The 20,342-nt window shown below is 39.0% G+C and overlaps 1 protein-coding gene across 22 annotated transcripts in view; it reads right to left on the reverse strand.

The window, feature by feature from the left end:
* Positions 1-2,811: 2,811 nt before the first annotated feature.
* The window catches only part of ROBO1 (roundabout guidance receptor 1), a 686,064-nt gene continuing 668,533 nt past the window's right edge, over positions 2,812-20,342 (reverse strand). For all 22 annotated transcript variants that reach the window (XM_086883538.1, XM_086883540.1, XM_086883541.1 and 19 more), the window contains 7 exons: positions 20,000-20,144; positions 19,468-19,719; positions 15,314-15,723; positions 13,596-13,748; positions 6,548-6,856; positions 5,118-5,320; positions 2,812-4,516 (listed from right to left, as the gene is read on the reverse strand). In XM_086883538.1, the coding sequence (XP_086739664.1) occupies positions 4,502-4,516; positions 5,118-5,320; positions 6,548-6,856; positions 13,596-13,748; positions 15,314-15,723; positions 19,468-19,719; positions 20,000-20,144 (1,487 nt within the window). In that variant the 3' untranslated portion in view covers positions 2,812-4,501. The remainder of the gene's footprint in view (positions 4,517-5,117; positions 5,321-6,547; positions 6,857-13,595; positions 13,749-15,313; positions 15,724-19,467; positions 19,720-19,999; positions 20,145-20,342) is intronic.

Here is a 20,342-nt window from a genome sequence, read left to right on the forward strand (position 1 = left end):
CACAGCTGTTGCCAATTTTAAAGATTCATTAGGTGACCTAAATTCTCAAATTTTAAGTCAGTCCAATACAAAATGAAGCTGTTGAAGGACATGTTCAGTGAGGATGATGCCCATGGCAACACTGGGAGCTACTCATGTGTGGGCAAACCTCAGACACCCATAAACAAGTTCTCCTTTAATCTGAGTGTTTGGAAAAGAGTCTCATTTCTCAACCTTAATCTCAGCAAATACAAAATTCCATGCACATGAAAATCTGTATTTGCAAATACCAGAATCTTCCTGTGTACACACTAAACATATTATAATATATGTAAGCAATAAGATTTTAGTTTGCAAAGAGTTTTCATCTGTGTCATAAGCAAAAACAAGGTATAATTTCCTCCACCTCTAAGCAGATCCTTCAATTAATTTGTAAAATTCACTTAGGGGATACAGCATTTTTAATTTTTAATAGAAGGTTCTGTTGCTGACAGAAATTCTTTTAGGAGCTATGGATACAGAGGTGGAATGTTAGCTCTCAAAAAAGCATATTGCACAACAGCTGCCGTGCTGGGCAGATCCTCCAGTTTTCCCATGGAAGCTCTTCCTTCCTTAAGTTTACTGAAGGAAGATAATTGATTAAGGAAAAATAAAATAGAGAATGTTAGAAGCAAAACCTTGTGTAAAATTTACATGCTAACTAAAGCTACAAATTAGACAGGTTGTTATTTTAACACAGCTGGTTCTGGAATACAAGTGAGGTGGTAGATACTTTATAAGAGTTGAAGCAAATTCCATTGCCTACTTTTCATGATCAGTTGCAGCTAACCTAATCCTGTACAATTTTTCCAAATACAGATCTAGAGCATATTTGCATTATCCTAAAATAAAAGCACATTTATACATTAGAATGATTACTCATTGGAAAAGAAACTCACTGGATAGAAATTGCTAAAATATATGCAAGGCATTTTGTAAAATTTTATAAATATTATTTTAAACCTCTTTTATAGTATATTAGCAAGTATTGCTTCAAGTACAATCAAATTTAAGAGAAACTCATAAAGAATTTCACAGAAAACACTAGAAGAGAAAAATAAAACATCTACATATATTATGTTAACTCAGCACACAAAATATGGATTTTCCAGTGGAGTACTTGCTTTTTCAGGTATACAGCATAATCAAAATCCTGAACACTACTTGGGTTGTGTTGGCTTTCCAATCACTTCATAATTTGTTAGTAAATGTATCTTTGTGTAAATGACCTCATTTAACTGTACCTCAATGGCAAAGTCTAAAGCAGGTGTGTCTCAACATCAGCTACCAGGAGTCATAGTCAAGATCAGCCCTGTAGGTATTTTCTCTTAATGGCTTTGGTTTTGGTAAGACCAGAGTGCACCAAACACCAACCAAGTGTGGGTGCAAGAACCCTTAACAACTCCGTGACACTCTTCAGGACACTGCCAGACACAAGTGAATGCAGTCACAAAACAATCCAAAAAACCTCTGAGGGAACACCACCAACAGATTTATAACAACTTCTTAAAAAACCTCATAGGGCAACATTTCCCACTTAGTGCTGGCTGAGGTCAGAACTCCAGCTGGAGCCTGACTTCCAGTGAAGCTACACAGATGGCTATCACTGGGGTCCAGTGTGATTTCCAGTTTGTCAGCACGTCAGCAGAGAATGAAGTGAGTACCTGTCATTTTGGGCATGCAGCACCAGTCTTTCTGGGCAGACACACCTTACAGAGCTCTGCACTCCACAGCTGCAACTAGATCCCAGTTCTGAGATGCTACACAACCCCTCTGGCAGCAGGTTAAGCTTCTGTGCCAAGTGTCACACATGGGGACACGTCTTTGAGTTCCACCTTGTTCCCCACACCCTGCTGTGGGAATGGCTTCACCCCAAACCAAAAGGTTGTTTCTGGTGCCAGGAAAACCTTCCTGCAGTGCCTGTGAAACCTCTCCTGCCTTCTCCAAAGGAAAGGTGCAGGCCAGATGGATGGATATCTCCCGTAGCACATCCCAGGCTGTCTGTGGGCTCCTGCCTGGATAATGCTGGCTCTAACACATGCTTATCTGAAGCTTAAGGACTGAAGACATCCCCAAAAAATCAGCACAGAAAGGCTACACATTTGACTTAATTTACCTAATCTTCATATGTGCTTCAAAGCTGCAGTTATGAAACAAAACCTGTACCTAAGACTTGTGCCTGTAAAGGCTCTAGCAGCGTTCTGTGGCAACACAGCAGAGAAGTGTGTCAGTGAAAATCAGCAATTTTTAACTGGGATGAAGGGCAGAGGATAAGAAAAGGGTGATCAGGATGATTACAGGCTTATGAAAATACAAGAGTGGAAAAGGGGCCATCACCTACTCAGCCATGGCCCACCACAGAATGGCTACAGCACAGGACAGCAGGCAGGTAAGGAAACCTGCATTTGTGCAGGTCCCAGCAGATTTGTTATTGACTCATAACATTCATTCTCTTCACTTATTTGGATCTTATTTCCTTTGTAGCCAATGTATCTCACCCCCAAGGTGAATGCTTTTGTTGGTACAGATTTTCTTTATCAGCTCTCTCTGGAAATTGGCAGGCTGAGAGAAGTTTTCATTATCACAGTCCATGAAGCGCCCAGAAATCAGATCTTTAAGGCAATCAACAGTAATTATGTAAAATCCTAGGCTGCATCCAGCTCCCCCACTTTGCTCATGCTACTGTAGCTGTATGGTTTCAGTGGAACAGATCCTGGCTCTTGCCAACAGAAATAAGATTGGAGTTGCCCCTAAATTATGCTCCAGGGAACACAAGAAACTACACAGGAAAGATAATGTATTTGAGAACATTTTTAATAAATAATGTGACAAAAATTACTTTTCTGATTATTGGATCCTCAGTATGCAAAATTATGGCTAAAATATGAGGTTTCTTACATGAACATAATGAAAACATTAATCACATGGATTTTTCCTTTAGTACTGCACACCCTTTCTATGGAACCTTTCTTTAAAAATTAGCTAAATGAAAAATTTCAGTCCTCGGTAAACACCAAAACACTTTTTTTTTTTTCTTTTTTTTTTTTCATTGGGGCTAGTCCTGATAGCTTTCAATAAACAAACACACATTTTTCCATTAGCACCAATGACAAAGAAATTTTATAATTACAAAAAAGATCAGAAAAATCTACAGACAGAGGACATCATTTGGCAAATTCAATGCAACTAATGCCTCTATTTCAGCTTTAATGATAATCCAATGTTGAGAGAGGCCACAGAAAAATTGGTAATTTTCTGTAAGTCCAGGAAAAGTGAGAAGTGTTTTGATTATGGCCCACATTTACGTTTGTTACTTTACCATCTGTCATCATTCAAATATTCCAAATACAAACATAGAGCATTAACAAAAAAATGAAAAATATCCCAAACAAATGCTTAACATTTTCAATAAGACAAAAAAAAAGGTTAATAGTTACAATGGTTTACAAACAAAGTTTAGTGATTGTGCTTTTAAAACCAAAAAAAAAAAAAAAAGATAAGCAGTGCATTACAAAAAAATTCATTGCCAAGATCAAACAAAACTTCTTTAAGTGGCACTTCTTCTTTAAGGTGAATTGACACAAGTAGAGGTCTGAGATTTGGGCCAGTAGCAGTTGATGGTATTACCTAATCGTTATTAAAAATGTCCATTGATTTACTTTTCATAAGCAGTGTTGAAGCTGAAAATTTGAAAAAAAGTTTCAGATAAACTTGCTCATGCTATGATTAGGCAAATAGCAATCACATTGGCTTACCTCCTGCCTATCCCAAAGGACATTTTTAATAAGACTGTATTTAATGATGAAAATGGAAAGACAAATCAAAGTACCACAGGGGTTTAAAATGAGTACATATTTACAATAAGAGCCATCTTGTCCCAAATTAATTTTACTTTCTTTTGTCAAACTGTATCATCTGCGAAAGCAAGAGACCGGCAGCACACAAGACACAGGGTCTGTGTTAAATCTGCAAGGTACCACTTGCAGTGAGTGCAGCCCCCAGTGACACCCCGAGAACCAAAGGATGTTGTGCACCACGCTCACTCTGGGGATCTCTGATCGCTGCCGTGGCCCTCGCGCCGTTATCCACTGGCTCGCCGGTGAACCGGCAGCGCAGCGAGCGCCGCCTCGCTGGGGAGAAACCTTGGAATCCCAGCCATGGAATTCCTTTCTGGTCTAATCCTGGAGCAGCAGCTGGCCCAAGCACCTCGAAGAGCAGCTTCCCTGCCTCCTCGGGCAGCGAAGGTGATGCACTCAGCGTTACGGATTAGGCAAGAGCCATTCCTAGTGAGGAGGGTTTACAAAGAAAGAGTAAAATAAAAACTAGCATTCTGATGGCATGAGGAAAAAGGAAAAATTGTACACTCTGATTGCACTGAACATTATTTCTGGCGTCAAACATCATCAGACTTGAGGCATCTTAAGTGATTTATTTTTTTTTCTGATTAGATTTTAAAAGCCTGTTACAGTACATGTCGTTGTCTTCAGCTTTCTGTTTCCTGTATTAAAAAAGAGAGGATATAATTACTACATGTTAACCTTTATTATTTAAAATTTGCTTTACATACTTCTTAGAGATTTGCTACCTTTAAATGATAATTACTACTTTAAATTATGCACAGGAGTGCGACTGTATGTTAGCCACCCTTTTTACAATCAGTATTTAAATTGAATCAATATAAATAGGCAGAAAAAGTAAAGACAAAAAGTTTGTATCTTAATATCTAATAGAATCTAGAATGATAAACTGTCAAAAGATGTGAAAGGCAATGTCACAGCGTTCTTATATGCTCTAGTTCTTTACATTACTCAAATTCTTTCAAAACTGAAAATAAAGTGCTCTTTAAAGTATTGCATTTCTGCCAGTTCTGTTCCATAAGTTTTAGTGAGGTGACAATTATATTACATATGACTTGTTTTTTATGTTTTGATACATTTCTAGTTTGTTTACTTGGATTGGGCATAACATTAATGGACAAATAAATGCATTAATTTTCCTGAACAGAAATATTTCTGGTTTAAAAGCATTTTTTCCTGGCATCTGTCTAAAAACAAAAACTGCTTTATTGTAGTGATCTTCAGTATTACAGCTGCAGTTACCTCCATCTCTTCTTCTTCTTCCTCTTCTCCTTGTTCATAGGCTCCCAGTACTTGCATTTCTGCAACATTCCTTCGGGCTAGATTTGCTTGATCTGCCCTCTGCCTGCCTCCTGACCCTCTTGATGACATGGAGCTGGAGGAGCTGGGATCTCTAGGATTGTTTGATGTTGGAAACGTTGGTCTAGAATATGGCAGGATGTCCTCTGTATAATTAAATGCATACATTGTTACAATTGCAAGCCCAGAGATACTGTGAACCTAAAATTCCTGCATGCAGTTGATTTACTTTTTATGATTCTCAGGAGGTTTAAAGCGATGCCTGACAAGAACATGAAATATGCTGCTTCCATAGCAGCATTACAGAAGCTTTCTCAAGGAAATTTATAGTCTTTACATGGAAGCATTTGCTACAGAAAAACTAATTCATGATTAGGGTCCATTTCATTTCAATTTAGGATCCCTGGTCTATGTTCTACAGGAAAATGATAAAAAACCCACCCTTAGTAGTATATATTCAATATGACAGAGTAGGAGGAAATGAGAATACATCTATGATACAAGGAACTCATTCCACCTAAATACTGTACCCTGAATTTCTTAGGCTGAATTTGAGACACAATCAGTGGCCATGCTTTAATATTTCACCACCATCCTCTGTGGTAGCATTCTGATCATTTTTCTCTACAGCAATCCACTGTAGTCAAACTTTTATTCATGTTCCCACTTAACCAGCTTAATACCCAAACACTACTGATGCTATCCCTAAATACCTGTAGGTAGAAAGGACCAGGTATTTGCATAAATCTGGTTGCTCTTGGTGAAGTCTTGACATGTTCAATTAACTAGTAAGCTTAGAACTTTCCATATATAAGACATTACTTTGATTAGGTCTGGCTTACACAATGCTATGAGAGTTAGTATTTATAATTAATCCACAACTACTAGGGCTTTTTCACTCTCGAAACAGGACCAGGTATCATTCCGGCCCTTTTGTTGGCAAAATTTGCAAAATGGGCCAAGTGCTGATCCTTTGGTAGGAAAGTTAAGTTTCTGACTTACAGATCTACTGTCTTATTTCACTCAGTCTTCTTATAAACCAGATTATAAATAGCTACATTAACTATAACTAGACTACAAGTGTGTGGTAGGACCAGGGATACTGATCCTTACAGCTTTTAAGGAATATTCCTTTTCTGTTTCCTCATCATTAGCTTTAATACATGATGGGTCTAAGGGCAGCAAAATAGAAAAAGAATGATTTGTAAGCTTGTAATAAGCTTGTTCTACCCCAACAAGGTCCTGCAGTGTGACCCATATTAACCCTGCACTTATGATGAACAGGGGCAATTCAGCAGCTCTAGTTTCAGGTCACCAGCCTGCGAGGTTCCCAGCACCCAGCACTCCAGCAAACCCCGAGCAGGCAGAATGACCTTGAAGAAGATGACTTTTTGCTGGTGTGCCGTCTCGTTTTGGTGCTTTGCTCGCTCGCGGTTTGCCGTCGCTTTGCTGCTCCTGGGGCTCTCTGCGCTCCCCCGAGCCCGTCCGCACGTCGGGGTGCTGCCTGCCCTCCGCCCCGTCCCTGCCCTTGTAGCTCGCTCCCTTCCTGTCCGCAGATCTGTCCGTCCTGGCGTCCATGGAGGCGAGCTTGGGCAGCATCACCGGCCGCACCTCCAGCTGCGACTTGGACTGCGCCGTCGGGGACTTTATGGCGGGAGGGGGCACAGGAGGAGGGGGCAGATCTGCGGGGTTAAAAGAGGAATTACCATGACATCACACACTAGTGAAATTAAGAAATAATATTTGACTTGAATTGAAGAAACAGACGCTCTTGTTTACTTTCTGCCCTCCCCCCTGCCCTCCTCTCTCCACCCCAAAAAGTATTATGTTACTGTTGAAACTGCTGATGGGTATTTTTCCAAAAGCTTGAGCTTTGAAAACATAAAGAATGACCTCTCCCTGCCTTTTCAAATCACAATATTTTCTTAAAAATCATTACCACAAACTGCAATAAACTTCAGGCACTTGGATATTAAGGTATCAGTTATGGATATCAACAAAGAGTTAAGGATAATAACATATCCTTCCTGATATTTGCAATTGTTTGCAAAGTCTATTCAAGAGCACAGCAGCTCGTGCTGCAATTGCTCAAGGTCTTCAGCGTAGCGAGCATTACAGCAAACAGGCTGGGATGTAAGAATGTGAATCATTGCTGACATATGTAGGGATAAACTATTTCTATTACTGCAATCCTCTTTTAAAACGGTAGGTTAAAATAACACACATATCCTTAATGTCTGTGGGTCTGTCATGACAAATTAAAAAAAAATAAAAATTAAATAAAAGTCAGTGTCAGTCAATGAAGTAATAAGCTCTCAGAAAAAAACAGAAATAGAAGAAAAGACACACAAAGACTTCTGGATTTGTCTCTTTAAATTAGCACAGCTTAAGGGGTTCCAAAATTCTGAATATTTGAATATTATAATATTTACAATATTTTTAAAGCACACATGTAATTTACTTCATTATATTTTTGTATTCTTGCATTAGGACATAAAACTAGAATATGTAAAATGTTCATCAGGATACAACAGTGCTCTGTGGAGTATAAATGTGAAGAAAAAAAATATAGGAGACCAGCAAGGAAGTGCAAATACAAAAGCAGTTCACAATAAAGCTATAAGCACAATTCACACTGATCAGAAGAGGACACACTGATTCAGAAGTGGATGAAGATATTCAGACTCAGAAATGTAGGCTTCTGGAACCATAGATGCTTTTATTTTAACACACTCTGGTTGGATTTGTCCTTGTCTCAACCCTTTGGGGTGCGTGTTGGTCACCAAAAAGGACCATCATGGTTTTAAGCCCAGCTGGAGATTAAATTCTTCTCAGCAATTCATTCAGCCTTCCACTTCTCTCACCCCAGTGGAATGATGAGGAGAATCAAAGTAAAACTTGCATGTAGAGCAAAGAACAGCTTAATAATTGAAAATAAAAGTAAAATAATGCAATGATGGTAAACAACAATAAGAAGAAGAAGAAGAAGGGAAAAAACAAGTGATGCACAATGCAATTGCTCACCACCCACTGGTCGCCCAATTTGGTCTGACCAATGCCAGACCCCCTTCCTGAACCCAGATGGGCCCTTCTGCGTAAATCCCCAGTTTATATACTGGACATGACGTTCCACAGTGTGGAATATCCCTTGGGTCAGTCTGGGTCACCTGTCCCAGCTATGCTCCCTCCCAGCTTCTTCTGTGCACCTCCTTGCTTGGCAGAGAGTAAGACAAGACAAAAAAAAAAAAAAGTCTTTGACTGAGGATAGACATGACTTAGTAAAAAGCCATCTTCAACACCAAAACTCCAAACCAAAGCACTGTAACAGCTTCTGAGAAGAAATTAACTCTACCCCAGCTGAACTCAGGACAATGCAACATCTTGTGTCTCACGTGCTCCACTCACTTTCTCTATGATGAAGCACGGAATAGCCCTTCTCTTGAACCTGCTGAGGTAAAGGGAGTGTAGATATCCAACATCAGCCTTTTCAGCCTCCCTTGCAGCCAGTGTCCAGCAGTTGTGGCATGGCAGTGCACTGGCTGAAGGAATACTGAAGGGAAGGAGCATTCCTACAGTCTACAAAATACAGCTTGGAACAAACTACTTTGCTCAAGAACCTTATCCAGCTACACAGGACAATGAAAAAAGTGGTGTTGAATCTTGACTATGGAAAGGGAAGATGCATTGATATAAAAAGTTTCATAAACTGACAGTAGCTCTAATGGTACAGTAATAACTAAAGAAAACTGATATTCGCTTTCAAGAACATTTTTGCAACCTGCAGGGAAACTATAAAAATATTCATTATAACACAGTACTTCTGACTGAGAAGAATCCTTAACAGAGGGGAAAAAAAAAATCCCTTTCAGAGGTCAACACTATTACACCCCTGTGGTATTTATTTTAACAGCTCAGATCACAGAGAAAATCCAGATTCAATCTGCCTCCTCGAGTACAAACTGGCACACTTACTAAAAGCAAAATGGAAGCTTCCATTGTAAGGAATAAAAAATAAATCACAAAGCAACATCAAACCAATAGAAAGAACTCAGAAGTATTTGTTAAAGGTCAGCTGTGCTCACATGTTTCATTCATGTCTATGTATTACTGCTACCCAGCTTCCCATGTCACTCAAACAATTAATGGTTGCCATACAGAAGAAACCTTCCACAGGTGTCTTTTGAAAGGAGAGCTGATCATTTCATAAATGAGAACACACACAGGAACCATGGCATAAGCAAAACAGTATTGAGGAAAAATAATCTGCTAAATTAATTTTACACTGAAGTGTAGAAACCATAAATAAGCACAAAAAGATGAATTCTAAGTAGTGACTAATGAGGGAATTAGGATTCATTAGGCAACTCTCTCTTTTAAACTCTATCAAGCTGCAGATTTTTCAGTCATACCCTGAAGAAAACAGGGTCTAGATTTGATGCAATACTGAAGGAGATCCCTGGAAGTGTTCAAGACAAGGCTGGATGGGGCTCTGAGCAACCTGGTCTAGTAAGGTGTCCCTGGCCATGGCAGGGGGGTTAGAACCAGACAACCCTTGGGGTTCCTTCCAATTTAGGCCATTCTATCATTCTCTAAAAGACAAAGTGAATTTTTAGTCTATTGCATGTTCATGCTGGTATGCAAAACTGAAGATTGTTCCTGACTTGAAAAAAACCTTAGACAGCATTTAAGATTTCCAGACACATCATAATCTGAGCTATTATTCACCTACTGAAGTTGTCTTCATGCTTTGTCTCTCAAGAAACATGGCTCACACTGTACACAATAATTGGATGAACAAATTAATACAGCAAATCCCAATGTGATGTATAAACGCTGCAGCCTGTTGCTTTTTTTTTTTTTTTTTCTTTTCTGTACATTTGCATAATTATCACAACAATATTCATTCCACAAAACCTCCCTCAAAATTTGGTATTTACAAATTATCTCATAATGGACTCAGAAGTAAGGACTGAGAAGAGGGCAAGCATCTGAAAATTATTATAATTCAATAACAAGCTGATTTTTAGCAGAGTAAGAAATGCATTCTTACTTATTTTGTACCTTGCTAAAATCTGCTTCATATGGAGTAGATTTTTTTGTACTGCACAGGCAGAGGGAGACAAAAGTACAAATGCTGTTGGCATGCATAAAGGCTTAATATTTCCAAGTGAAAATTCGAGGAATATTTGGCAGGTGTTCAACTGCCTTTTGTGAGAAATTCAGCTGCCCTCACATCATGTCACTGGTAACACAGCTAAATAACTCAGTTACAGTCTCAGCCAGTCAGTTGTAAAACTGTTTCGTATTTTTTTCTCACTCAGAGATTTAAAGAATAATTGGGATTTAAAATCTCATATGAACTGTGAACGGCATAATTTCTACTGAAAGACCTACTGAATCAGAACAATGGCAAAGTACTTTTATCCTTTTTATTGAAATGTTTACAGTTCTAAGGTTTATCACAACTGACAAATAAATTCAAGACAGTTCAGAAAAGAGTCTCCCATATACATTTTTAGAAAAGACAAACATATTCTTTTAAAGTTTGGTTTTCTAAATTAAATATGTAAGTAGGTCAGTCAAGGTTGAAAAGGAGGGTACATCTGGTAGTTGGTTCTTGTAATGCATTCTTAGTAAACTCTCCTAAAAGGCTAGATGAAGAGCAATTAAAAATTCATACATTTTAATCCTTACCACCTACTGAGCAAAGATTTTTAGCAACAAATATGAAGAACATTTCACTGCCTGGATGACTGTCAAGGAACAAAAGAAGTGAGCTGAAATCCCATTCCACAGAAAGTAGCAACTGACTTGAAGAAATGCTCAGAGAAAATACAAAATTGTTACTATTTGGACAATGCAGAGACATCAGAGAGAACTCTATTTAAAAATAGGTAGTCGTAGGCATTTTATTGCTACATTAGTTAACAAACACACCTTCAGAAAGACCAACCTCTTTCACAGATTTGTCTGTATGAAGAAAATAAAAGAGAACTTTTAAAGACTTATCTATATTGTTGTTGATAATACTCCTGGCATTTTCAACTATTCATGAAAATCTTCAATTTATTTATATATCCTTCCTGTCAACTAATCACTTAAATTCTTCATTACACTTGTGTTTCATAGAAGTATTAGCAAGCACTAATTCAGATAATTTGGAAACAGTAGAAAATTCTTTATATGCAGTTCTTTAAAATTACATTTTAGAGGCTGAGAAAGTAATGAAAGAATATATTTTTCTCTTTTTAGTATTTATTGAATGCTGCTTCTTTTTATTCCCCCACAGCTACAAACACATATTTGTTCACTCATTATGAAGAGATAAAAGCAACTCTGTATTGGGCACTCCTTTATAAAAAAAGACAAATAGTAGTCTTCAAGCCTATATAAAAACCTAAGTATATCTCAGAAAGGTCAATTGTGCCTAAATGTTTCCTTCATGCATCCATATCACTTTTCTCCACCTAAGGAAAACAACTGCTGTATGTTATTTTATAGCTAATTCTAAAGGGACATAATATGTGTCTATTAAAGTAAATGGTTGGAATCTACAGTAAGGTTCCAAATAGGTTTATGCAAATAGACTGAGGGGAAAAAAACAATAATTAAAAAAAAAATATCAAAACCAAACAAGTCCTTCAGCCTTTGAACTGGATTTTATTAGATCTGCAGGAACTAAAGCCATAATTTGCTATTCCCTGAATGACCACACTATATTGCACTATAAAGAGGTTAGTGGAAATTCCTACCTAATTAGAAAATATGCTGAAGTAAGCAGGTGCTACATAACACAAAACAAATATTGATCATGACTGTCAAATCTATATTGCAATATCTAATGACAATGGCTCTATGATTTAACTCTGTATAACTACTTTTACAAAAACCTGTCATCAAATACAGGCCCATCTCTTATTTATCCCCGTGTTGGAAGCAAATGGCCACATAAAACACCTTTATTTATTTATTTCTGATGTCCTAGCCATTCTGTTTGTATTGAGGCTTGATGGTCTGCCAATTATTCAGTTCAGAGCATTCTCTTCAAGAGAATAAAAGCTGATAAAATGTCAATAAAATCCTGTGAAACACCATTACAAGAGTCTCTTAAATGTAATGTTTCTGGTACAGTTTTGGGATTTACACCTTGTGTTGTCCTTTCACAAAAGCAAACATGCACAAAACCACTGTAATAACCTCTTGAAATCAGATAATATTCCAACAGCTCAGTTTTACTGACAGAAGGGGCCTGGGCACCAGCCAAGAGGCCCAGGTGCACTGTGTCATGCCAGCATTTAACGCAGCCTAATATCAGATAGATGCTACTGAGAGAAAATACTTGGAATAAAGTACAGATAATAGCATGGACAACCACTCATTGCTAAATTACTTCTGCTCATCGTGCTTTGAGCTTTGTATTAAATTTTTTCGTCAAGTGGCAGGAATCACAGGGAGAAGTGGTTCAAAACTCCCTTCTTGTAACCCTGGATAAGGATCTATAATATTAGCCTTTCATATGATAATGGCAAATGATGCCCCTCTTTGAAAAATTTCAGGCTGGTAATGAAAGTCCTAATCAGATTGTTGTTGCAGAGAAGCAGGAGGTGGGGAGCTCTGCCCTCCTTTCCTTTTCCCTTCCCTCCTCTCCCCTCCCCTTCCCCCACATCTCCCTCCTGTTAGCAAATTCAGCAAACTCGACAAGATGGGTTAAGTCTTGGGGAATTTATCTCACATGAATTTCCAACAAAGCCCACGGATTGTTTTATACAACTGGAAGGCAGTGCTTTAATAAAAGCTGCACCACCTGAGGCATTTTCATTAAAGGCTCTCTCTAGACAACATCACAATGTTTGCATTATCATCCTACACCCCCAAGAGAATACAAGCACTACCTTTTCAGCAAGAGTTGATATTGTGTGTGAAGGCACGAGAGAAGATGATTAGATTTTGCTTTCACTCACAAAGTAACCGCTTGCAACAATGCTGTGGTCGGGAATAAAATTCACTGATTTGTGCTGTCCACCATTTGAATGGTGAATTGTTGCTTTTTTTCAAGAAAAGGTTTTAATTTTGAAGGTTTTAATAGTCAGTCACGTGAACGGAGATTTTAATCCTAACCACGCATTATTCTCAATGACTGTACTATTTAAGCTATCTGGGCTCTTAAATACTGAGGGTAATTAGCCGATTAGGACACTATAGAAAACAGGTGCAAGGCTCTGGAGTGGAAGCATCAACGTACTGTATTAAGGAACTCTGGCATTTAAAATGATTAAACTGTTCAGTGTGTTTAGCAACAGGAAACACAAATCACTGGATTCTGAAACACAGCATTATCTCTGTGGAAAAATTTCACGCACACGCGCTGAATGCATATTTAGAAAGGTTCAGTGAGGCTTTCACCCGTTTCAGTGGACTCACCATCTGTGTAGACTTCTCTGCGCAGATGTCCTGGCTGGTGTTTTTGCTTTTTGGCAGGTCGGACCTTCTGTATTACAACAGCACTCATGTTGCTGTCAGTAGATACGGGGCTGGTGGGTCTGGGACAGTGTGATGCGTGAAAATGTCTACGGCCTGCAAATGGTTATGGAACAATAACAATTATTTCTCTTACCTAAAATAAGACTTTCTCTTTTCACATCAGAATGCTCTGGCTGTACAAAACCTAAAAATACACTGCTGGAACAAAAGCAAAGCTCATCCAGTTTTAGAATGAGCTGTAACTAAATTGAAGCATTTGCTATCCTATCATTAGGCAGGCTGGCTTGGTTGAACAGAAATTATCCAGCTGCTTGGTAGCTGGTAGCTCCTGCCCCAGGAGCACAAAATCCATCAGCAGGCAAGCACAAGCAGGATTCCCACCCAGCCAGTTTCTGCAAAGAGCACAGTTTCCCTTTCAGGTTTCCCCTCCCCTAGCCTGGGCCACACGAGGTCATCCCTGACACAGGCAGAGAAAGTGATCAGCAGGTCTCAGGTACAGAATCCCCTCGGCCACTTTGAGTGAATTTTCAGGAACACATCGAGGCTGGAGGGCTGGCATTTTATCATAGGTTATTTGCAGGTAAGAAGTGTCATGGTTTAAGGACATGCAGGCAGGCACACGCAATACCAATGAACCGGACTGTTGCAAAAATATTAGCAACCAGATGTAAAAAGACCTCTTCTAAATATATAGATCTCTACACATATTTACAGGAATTTATTTGTACAAAACTGATAAAATCCTGGCCCTGTAGGTATGAATGGGAGTTTTGCCACCTACTTCAATTGGTCAGGATTTCATCCAGAATTACTAAATTACCTCCCCTCTCGCTCTTCATGATGAACAGCTGTGTTGAAACGAAACAAAGGACTGTTAACTGGGAGAGGATGTCAGAAATGGGAGGAATGTTGAAAATCTGTGGAGTCAGGGTGGACACAGTTGTGACAGAGTACCGCTTCTCCAAGTCTGGCAGTTTAATAGGATTGATTGTCAAAACATTCATGGAGCTGCCTGAAACCTGCATCCCAGCCTCCTGTATTCTTATTCTTTAGATGAAGTATAACAATATACTTATTGGCTTAGTAAAGTTACGGATTACCTGTATATATCCACTGCTACTAGTATCCAGTATGTTGTAACAATGAAATATTTCAAATATCATGTTCAAATACGTTCAGTGGTGTTACAGGGGAAAGGAAAAGTGAAAACACAAACATATGCATAAGGCCCTGCTGCATATGCATAATCTGTAAATTAAAATGCAACTCAAAAAAAGGTTTACTATTTTTTGAACATTTTAATAGAGAGTGACTAAATCTCTCTTTGAGTGACTGAAAACACTGGGAGCCTTCTACTGGGAAAAGACAGACTTCTATAATTGGTTTTTTTTCTCCTCTCTCATTCAGTTCTGAGTGTAAATCTACCAGCAAGGCTGATGTTTGTCCATGATCAGTAAAGACCAAAGAACTAGGAACTACTTATGGAAAATATGTAGAGCAGCAATTTCTTTGAACCGTGTCACCAAAACTCCTTTTCTTTTCTGCCTCTTCCTGACCCCTACATCCCAAGAACAGGAATTCAGAAAGCGCCTGTGGGCAGGTTCATTTTGCAATGGCCACCTTTTTTTGGTTCTCCCATCGGGCAGAGGACAACTCACCTCCTGCTGCCTCGTGCATTTGCCGTCTGGCTACTTTGAGGCCGGCGTACTCGGCAGCCGCTGCGACAGCCTGTGCAAAATCGGCGTCGGTGAAAAACGACCCGTCGGAGGAGCTCACGCTGGAGCGCCCGCTGGAGATGTTGTCTTCTTCAGAGGCTGAGCCCCAGCCATTGATCATGGAGCCTGTCACAGAGCTCTCCAAATCCCCGACGCTGGAGGCAGGGGTCTGCTCCAGGCCACGCAAAAGGAGCCTCCTGTTCTGCATCTTGGCAACCTCTATGTCTGCCTCGTCCTCCTCCTCTTCTGGGGCATCAGTATCCATGTCAGACACCAAGGGCCCTGAGATGTACCCATAGGTATGTGGTGGGGAGATGGGCCTTGGAGGGGGTGGAGGGCTCACAGGCTGACGTCTGCATAGAAACACAAGGGTGAGAAGACTTGAAATCACATAACAAAGTCAGAGGAAACAGCAGATTGATGAAAATAGTTCTTTTATTTCCCAGCAAGCTTGGCCTGCCTTTTTAAATCAACCTAATTTATATCTGAAATGCTCAGGTTTATTTTTTTAGTTTATACTTTTGCTGTAAATCAGAGCTGACAGCTATGCAGCTTGAAATCTATAACAAAGAAATCTGATTTTTTAACACGGTTCCTTTATCACTGACTTTAATGATAAAGCTGTTCATTTTCTGTAAATAACACATGTAGAGCTAAGTAAAGAGTTGGTTACAGATCATGTGGCTATTAAAAAAATTATTTATGCACTCTTGAGAATATAAGCAAAAGAAATAACTGTAAACATATAGCTTGAAACTATCACTGCCAACAGACGCATCTATCCAAATAGATTGCTCCATTAACATTATCCTCCCTCCACCCACCCTGATGATTCAGAAAGATATTAAAAAAGAGACTGCAATTTCATTATTTTTTAAATTGATCTAGGTGATGAAAAGAAAGAGTTTTCTACCATAGTGTTAGTTCTAGGCCTTAGGGGTACCAACATGCATACAGATGTATACGGTAACTAATTTTGATCTTAATTTGTCAGTAATGGTAACTCTAGCTTAAGGAAGCAAAGTATAAGATACCAGATCAATGTTCATGATTACTTAATACTTCACTCAGAAGTTCCAGGTAGCAACACTGTCAACAGTTCTTCGTGGGGCCACAGACACGCTCTTTAATTGCCATTTATCTGGCAGGAAAACACACTTTCTGCAGTAATGGTTCTCCTGTTGGCTGTGCTCACCAGGAATTTCTACTGTAGTCTGCTTTGAAAAAAATTTCAAAGTAATTTTCCTTTGTCAGCTTTGCCCTCTTATAATCACATTGAGAAATGATGACTGTCATGGCTAAATCATCTCTTTCGTGCAGGTGACATGCAACTTTTTAATAAATTTTTATATTTTAATAAATGGGAATACCTATTTATTTTGGAAAGAAATGTTAGAAAGGAAAGACCTTTAAAACTCTATAGCAAGAACAAGTTGGATCCTCCCTGGACTACATCATTATTGTTTTTCACTTGCTATATTGAGTACTGAACAGAATGAAGAATAGTTAGGAATAAATATCCAATAATCATTTTATAACAGCATCTCCAAATCCCAGAAGCTGTCGCTGTCTGGAATCTGTACCTGCTTTGACTAGAGACCTTGCCTAATAAAGTCTTATTGCCTTAATTTAAAGCTCCTGCGACAAATGTCCTTGTGATATATTTGTCTGTTCTCTAGGTTTTGGTATTAGAAGACAGGAAACTGGTTACAAAATATGTTAGGGTTCTTGAAAATGTAGTTTGGCTGCCAACCTTTAGGGATAGGCTAATTGAGAGCAGCCAGTTCATGGGCATACAGAAGTAACAATACTTCATTCCCTTTATCTGATGCAGGTTCTCACTTTAATGGTGACATTGTCTCCTATCTCAGCACTGGGTTTAACACTGACATCACCTGCTATCCCACTAAATCTTTCGTTTTCTCCTCTCCTCTTTGACTCTTCCAGACCACAGTTTTTTACTGCAGTTTGCTACATTTCCAGCAAGCTCACCAGACAGAGAAATATTACAGTACACCATCACCACCAGAATCTTATTTTAGATGCCTGGTTCTGACCAGCAGACAAAATAATACTCAGCAGAACTATGAGCAAAGCTAATAAAAAGTATGACAAACAGCATTTCAGGCATTATTTTCACATCCCAAATCAATGTGGAAAGGCACCACTTGGAATGTATTCTCAGTTTGAGAATATTGCCAAACCATATTTGAAACACGACCCCACCCTCCCAGAATGGGTTACAGCTGCTGAGCACAGGACACCCAGCTCCTCAACAGCAGCTCTGGGTCATTATCAACACCAGCAGATGGAACAGGTAGTCAGTCAAGCCTTACAAAGCAAATAAATAGAATTATATGACTATTTTAAAACTGATGAGATGGATGCAGCAAGAAAGAAGAGGAACAACATTTGAAAAAGATAGAAAAGACAAAATTAGTCACTAACAAATTCTAAGACTTTCAGCAATGCTAGACTTAACTACTGTAAGAGGGACAAAATAAATATACATTTTATTTTTCAGTTCACAAAAAGAGTAAGTTGTATGCCCTAGGAGCTTAAATTGGAGCATCCTTCCAGCTCCTTCTGCCACTACTTTTTGATGGCATTGATGGTGACCAGCCAGGAGTCTTTGTTTTGAACAAACTTTCTGCTTTCCAGACAGCTGCTGGCTAGTTATGCATGTTTGTATACATCTTCTTCTGTGTCTACTCCATTCTGTATGTTAGGACACATGTCCCAACTCCCAGAAAAATCACAGAGGTTCTAGAAAGTCACTCATGACTATTGGTCACTTAACTTTTCCCCTTTTCATTTGTGTCCACCCAGGTTCACCTCTCAAATAACCCAGAAAATGTAAGTGGTTGAAATGAACACCTCTGTGGACCAGTGTAGCAGGGCCAATGGAAATTATGGGAAATTAGTCATCCACCAATGAAAAGAGTGATTTTTAAAGACTCAGGAAGATAAGGAAGAGGAAAGGAAAGAAGAGGAAAGGAGGAAAAGATACACAATACCAAGTGTTACCATAAAGAGTAAAGAAAACAAACCAAGGCAGATCAAGTAGGGGGGAGCTAAAAGAAAAGCAGATGTGGTCCCTTTAGAAAAAGATGCATAACTACTGCCAACTTAAAAAATGGGAACCATGAAGATGACCTAACTTTTAAAAAACATTTGGGAAAATACGTCCAAGATATCCAGTAAGTTATGTTGAAAAATCAAAGTTCTGCAGTCTGCTCAGAAAAATCACATAAATTTCATTGTAAGAGGCTTGCATTTTGCTAAAAATAGAAATTCTACATAGAATGCTGCAGGTAAGTTTATATATTTGTGGCAATAAACAGTATGTGCAAACCACCAGAGGAAAAAGATAATAAAAGCCCATCATTTGGGATGGAAAAGCTGTGCCTTCTTAACAAAAGCCAGAGATGTAAGCATCATACATAAAGGCTCATTCAGAATTCACTGTTTTATGGGAGAGAAGCTGTGAGAGTTTATATGCAAAACAGTCGTAAGAGCAAGTCGGAGAAGAAACAAAATTTCCCAGTAGCAAATATCTATCTTTATTAATGTTGGTCATTCCTTTAAATAAAGTTAGATGCAAATGTTAAGAAAATTTTGCACACAGTGGTTTCCTGTATTAGGATTTATGAGAGAAAGAAAATCTATAGGTTATATAAATTATATATTTATATATATTCATAGATATTGGTGACAAGTTAATTGCACAGTTACTGTGAAATAATGCATGCTATTTTATGGTAATAATGCAGTAAATCTATTGGAAACAATGGAACTGTAATTATATGGTAAGCTGTGTTAACGATACCACTTTAATAACCTGATGACTGTAAATTTAACTTATGTCAGCATCGTACGTACCCTAAAGTGATATACTGCATTTCTTCCCATGGTACAATAATAAAGCAACTTAATTACCTATTTCTTAGGTTAAAATAGTTCTAGCATCCTGGATTAGAAGTTAAAATAGCAACAGAATAATGGGGAAATTGCTGGCCTCACTAAATTCAAAAGGAATTTTCAGTGGGGCTCGGATGACTTGTCACATCTCTCTCACTACATTTGCATTCACACACCTCCGGTCAGGTTGGTGTTGTGTGTGTCCCAGATCCTCCTGACAGTCCTGTAACATGGGCTGGAGTTCCTCCTGGGGAGAGGGGGTGAGAGTGGCAGTTGACTGATGGCTATAGGAGACAGCGGCTGGAGAGGAAGCTGCTCCTCGGACAGGTGGAGTAGGACCTCGCTCATCTTCTTCCTCTTCCTCTAGCTCATCCTGCTGCAGATACATCCTTGCAGGTGGCACAGGACAAGGAATTTCTTGGTCATAGCTAAAATTAATTTTTTAAGAAAATAAGGACTTAAATTTGTACTGTGTAATTAGTATATCTGACACATGTATTAATAGCCCAGAAACAAACCATTGTTCTCTGTGCTCTTGGGAGCAGCTCGGTAAGGATGTGCTGAGTGGATGCACACCACTGTCACTAAATGCTCTCCAAATTGCCACACTACAGCTCGAGGAGCAGCACCAGAACAGTGCAGGGCAAATCACACTTCAATTAACTAGTGATTCAAGTGGGAGGTGGACAATGTCTTCCTCTTCCTTACCTTTCATCCACTGAAAGACTGTAATCTTCGCTGTTGCTGTGGGGAGGTGGGTGTGCTGGAGGGGGTGGGAGAAGATCTGCCCAGTTCATGCCAGCTTGCTTGGGAGCCTTTGGGGTCCGAGCACCCTTCTTGTGCCCTTGACTCCCTGGGAATAAAAAGCAGCATGGATTTGTAAGGCTCTCAAGTCTCTCCTCAGCACTAGCTATGAAAAGCAAAACAACTGTAGTCCCTTCCCAGATGCTTTCACAATCTTTGAGAATTTACTGTTTTGCTCAGTTTGGAGGAAATTGGCATTCCTCCGTTTTACACTAGTTTGTGCTTGTAGCTTCTTTGTAGAACGGAT

The sequence above is a fragment of the Cyanistes caeruleus genome, chromosome 3 (assembly GCF_971803275.1).
Source record: "Cyanistes caeruleus chromosome 3, bCyaCae1.hap1.1, whole genome shotgun sequence".
NCBI lineage: Eukaryota > Metazoa > Chordata > Aves > Passeriformes > Paridae > Cyanistes > Cyanistes caeruleus.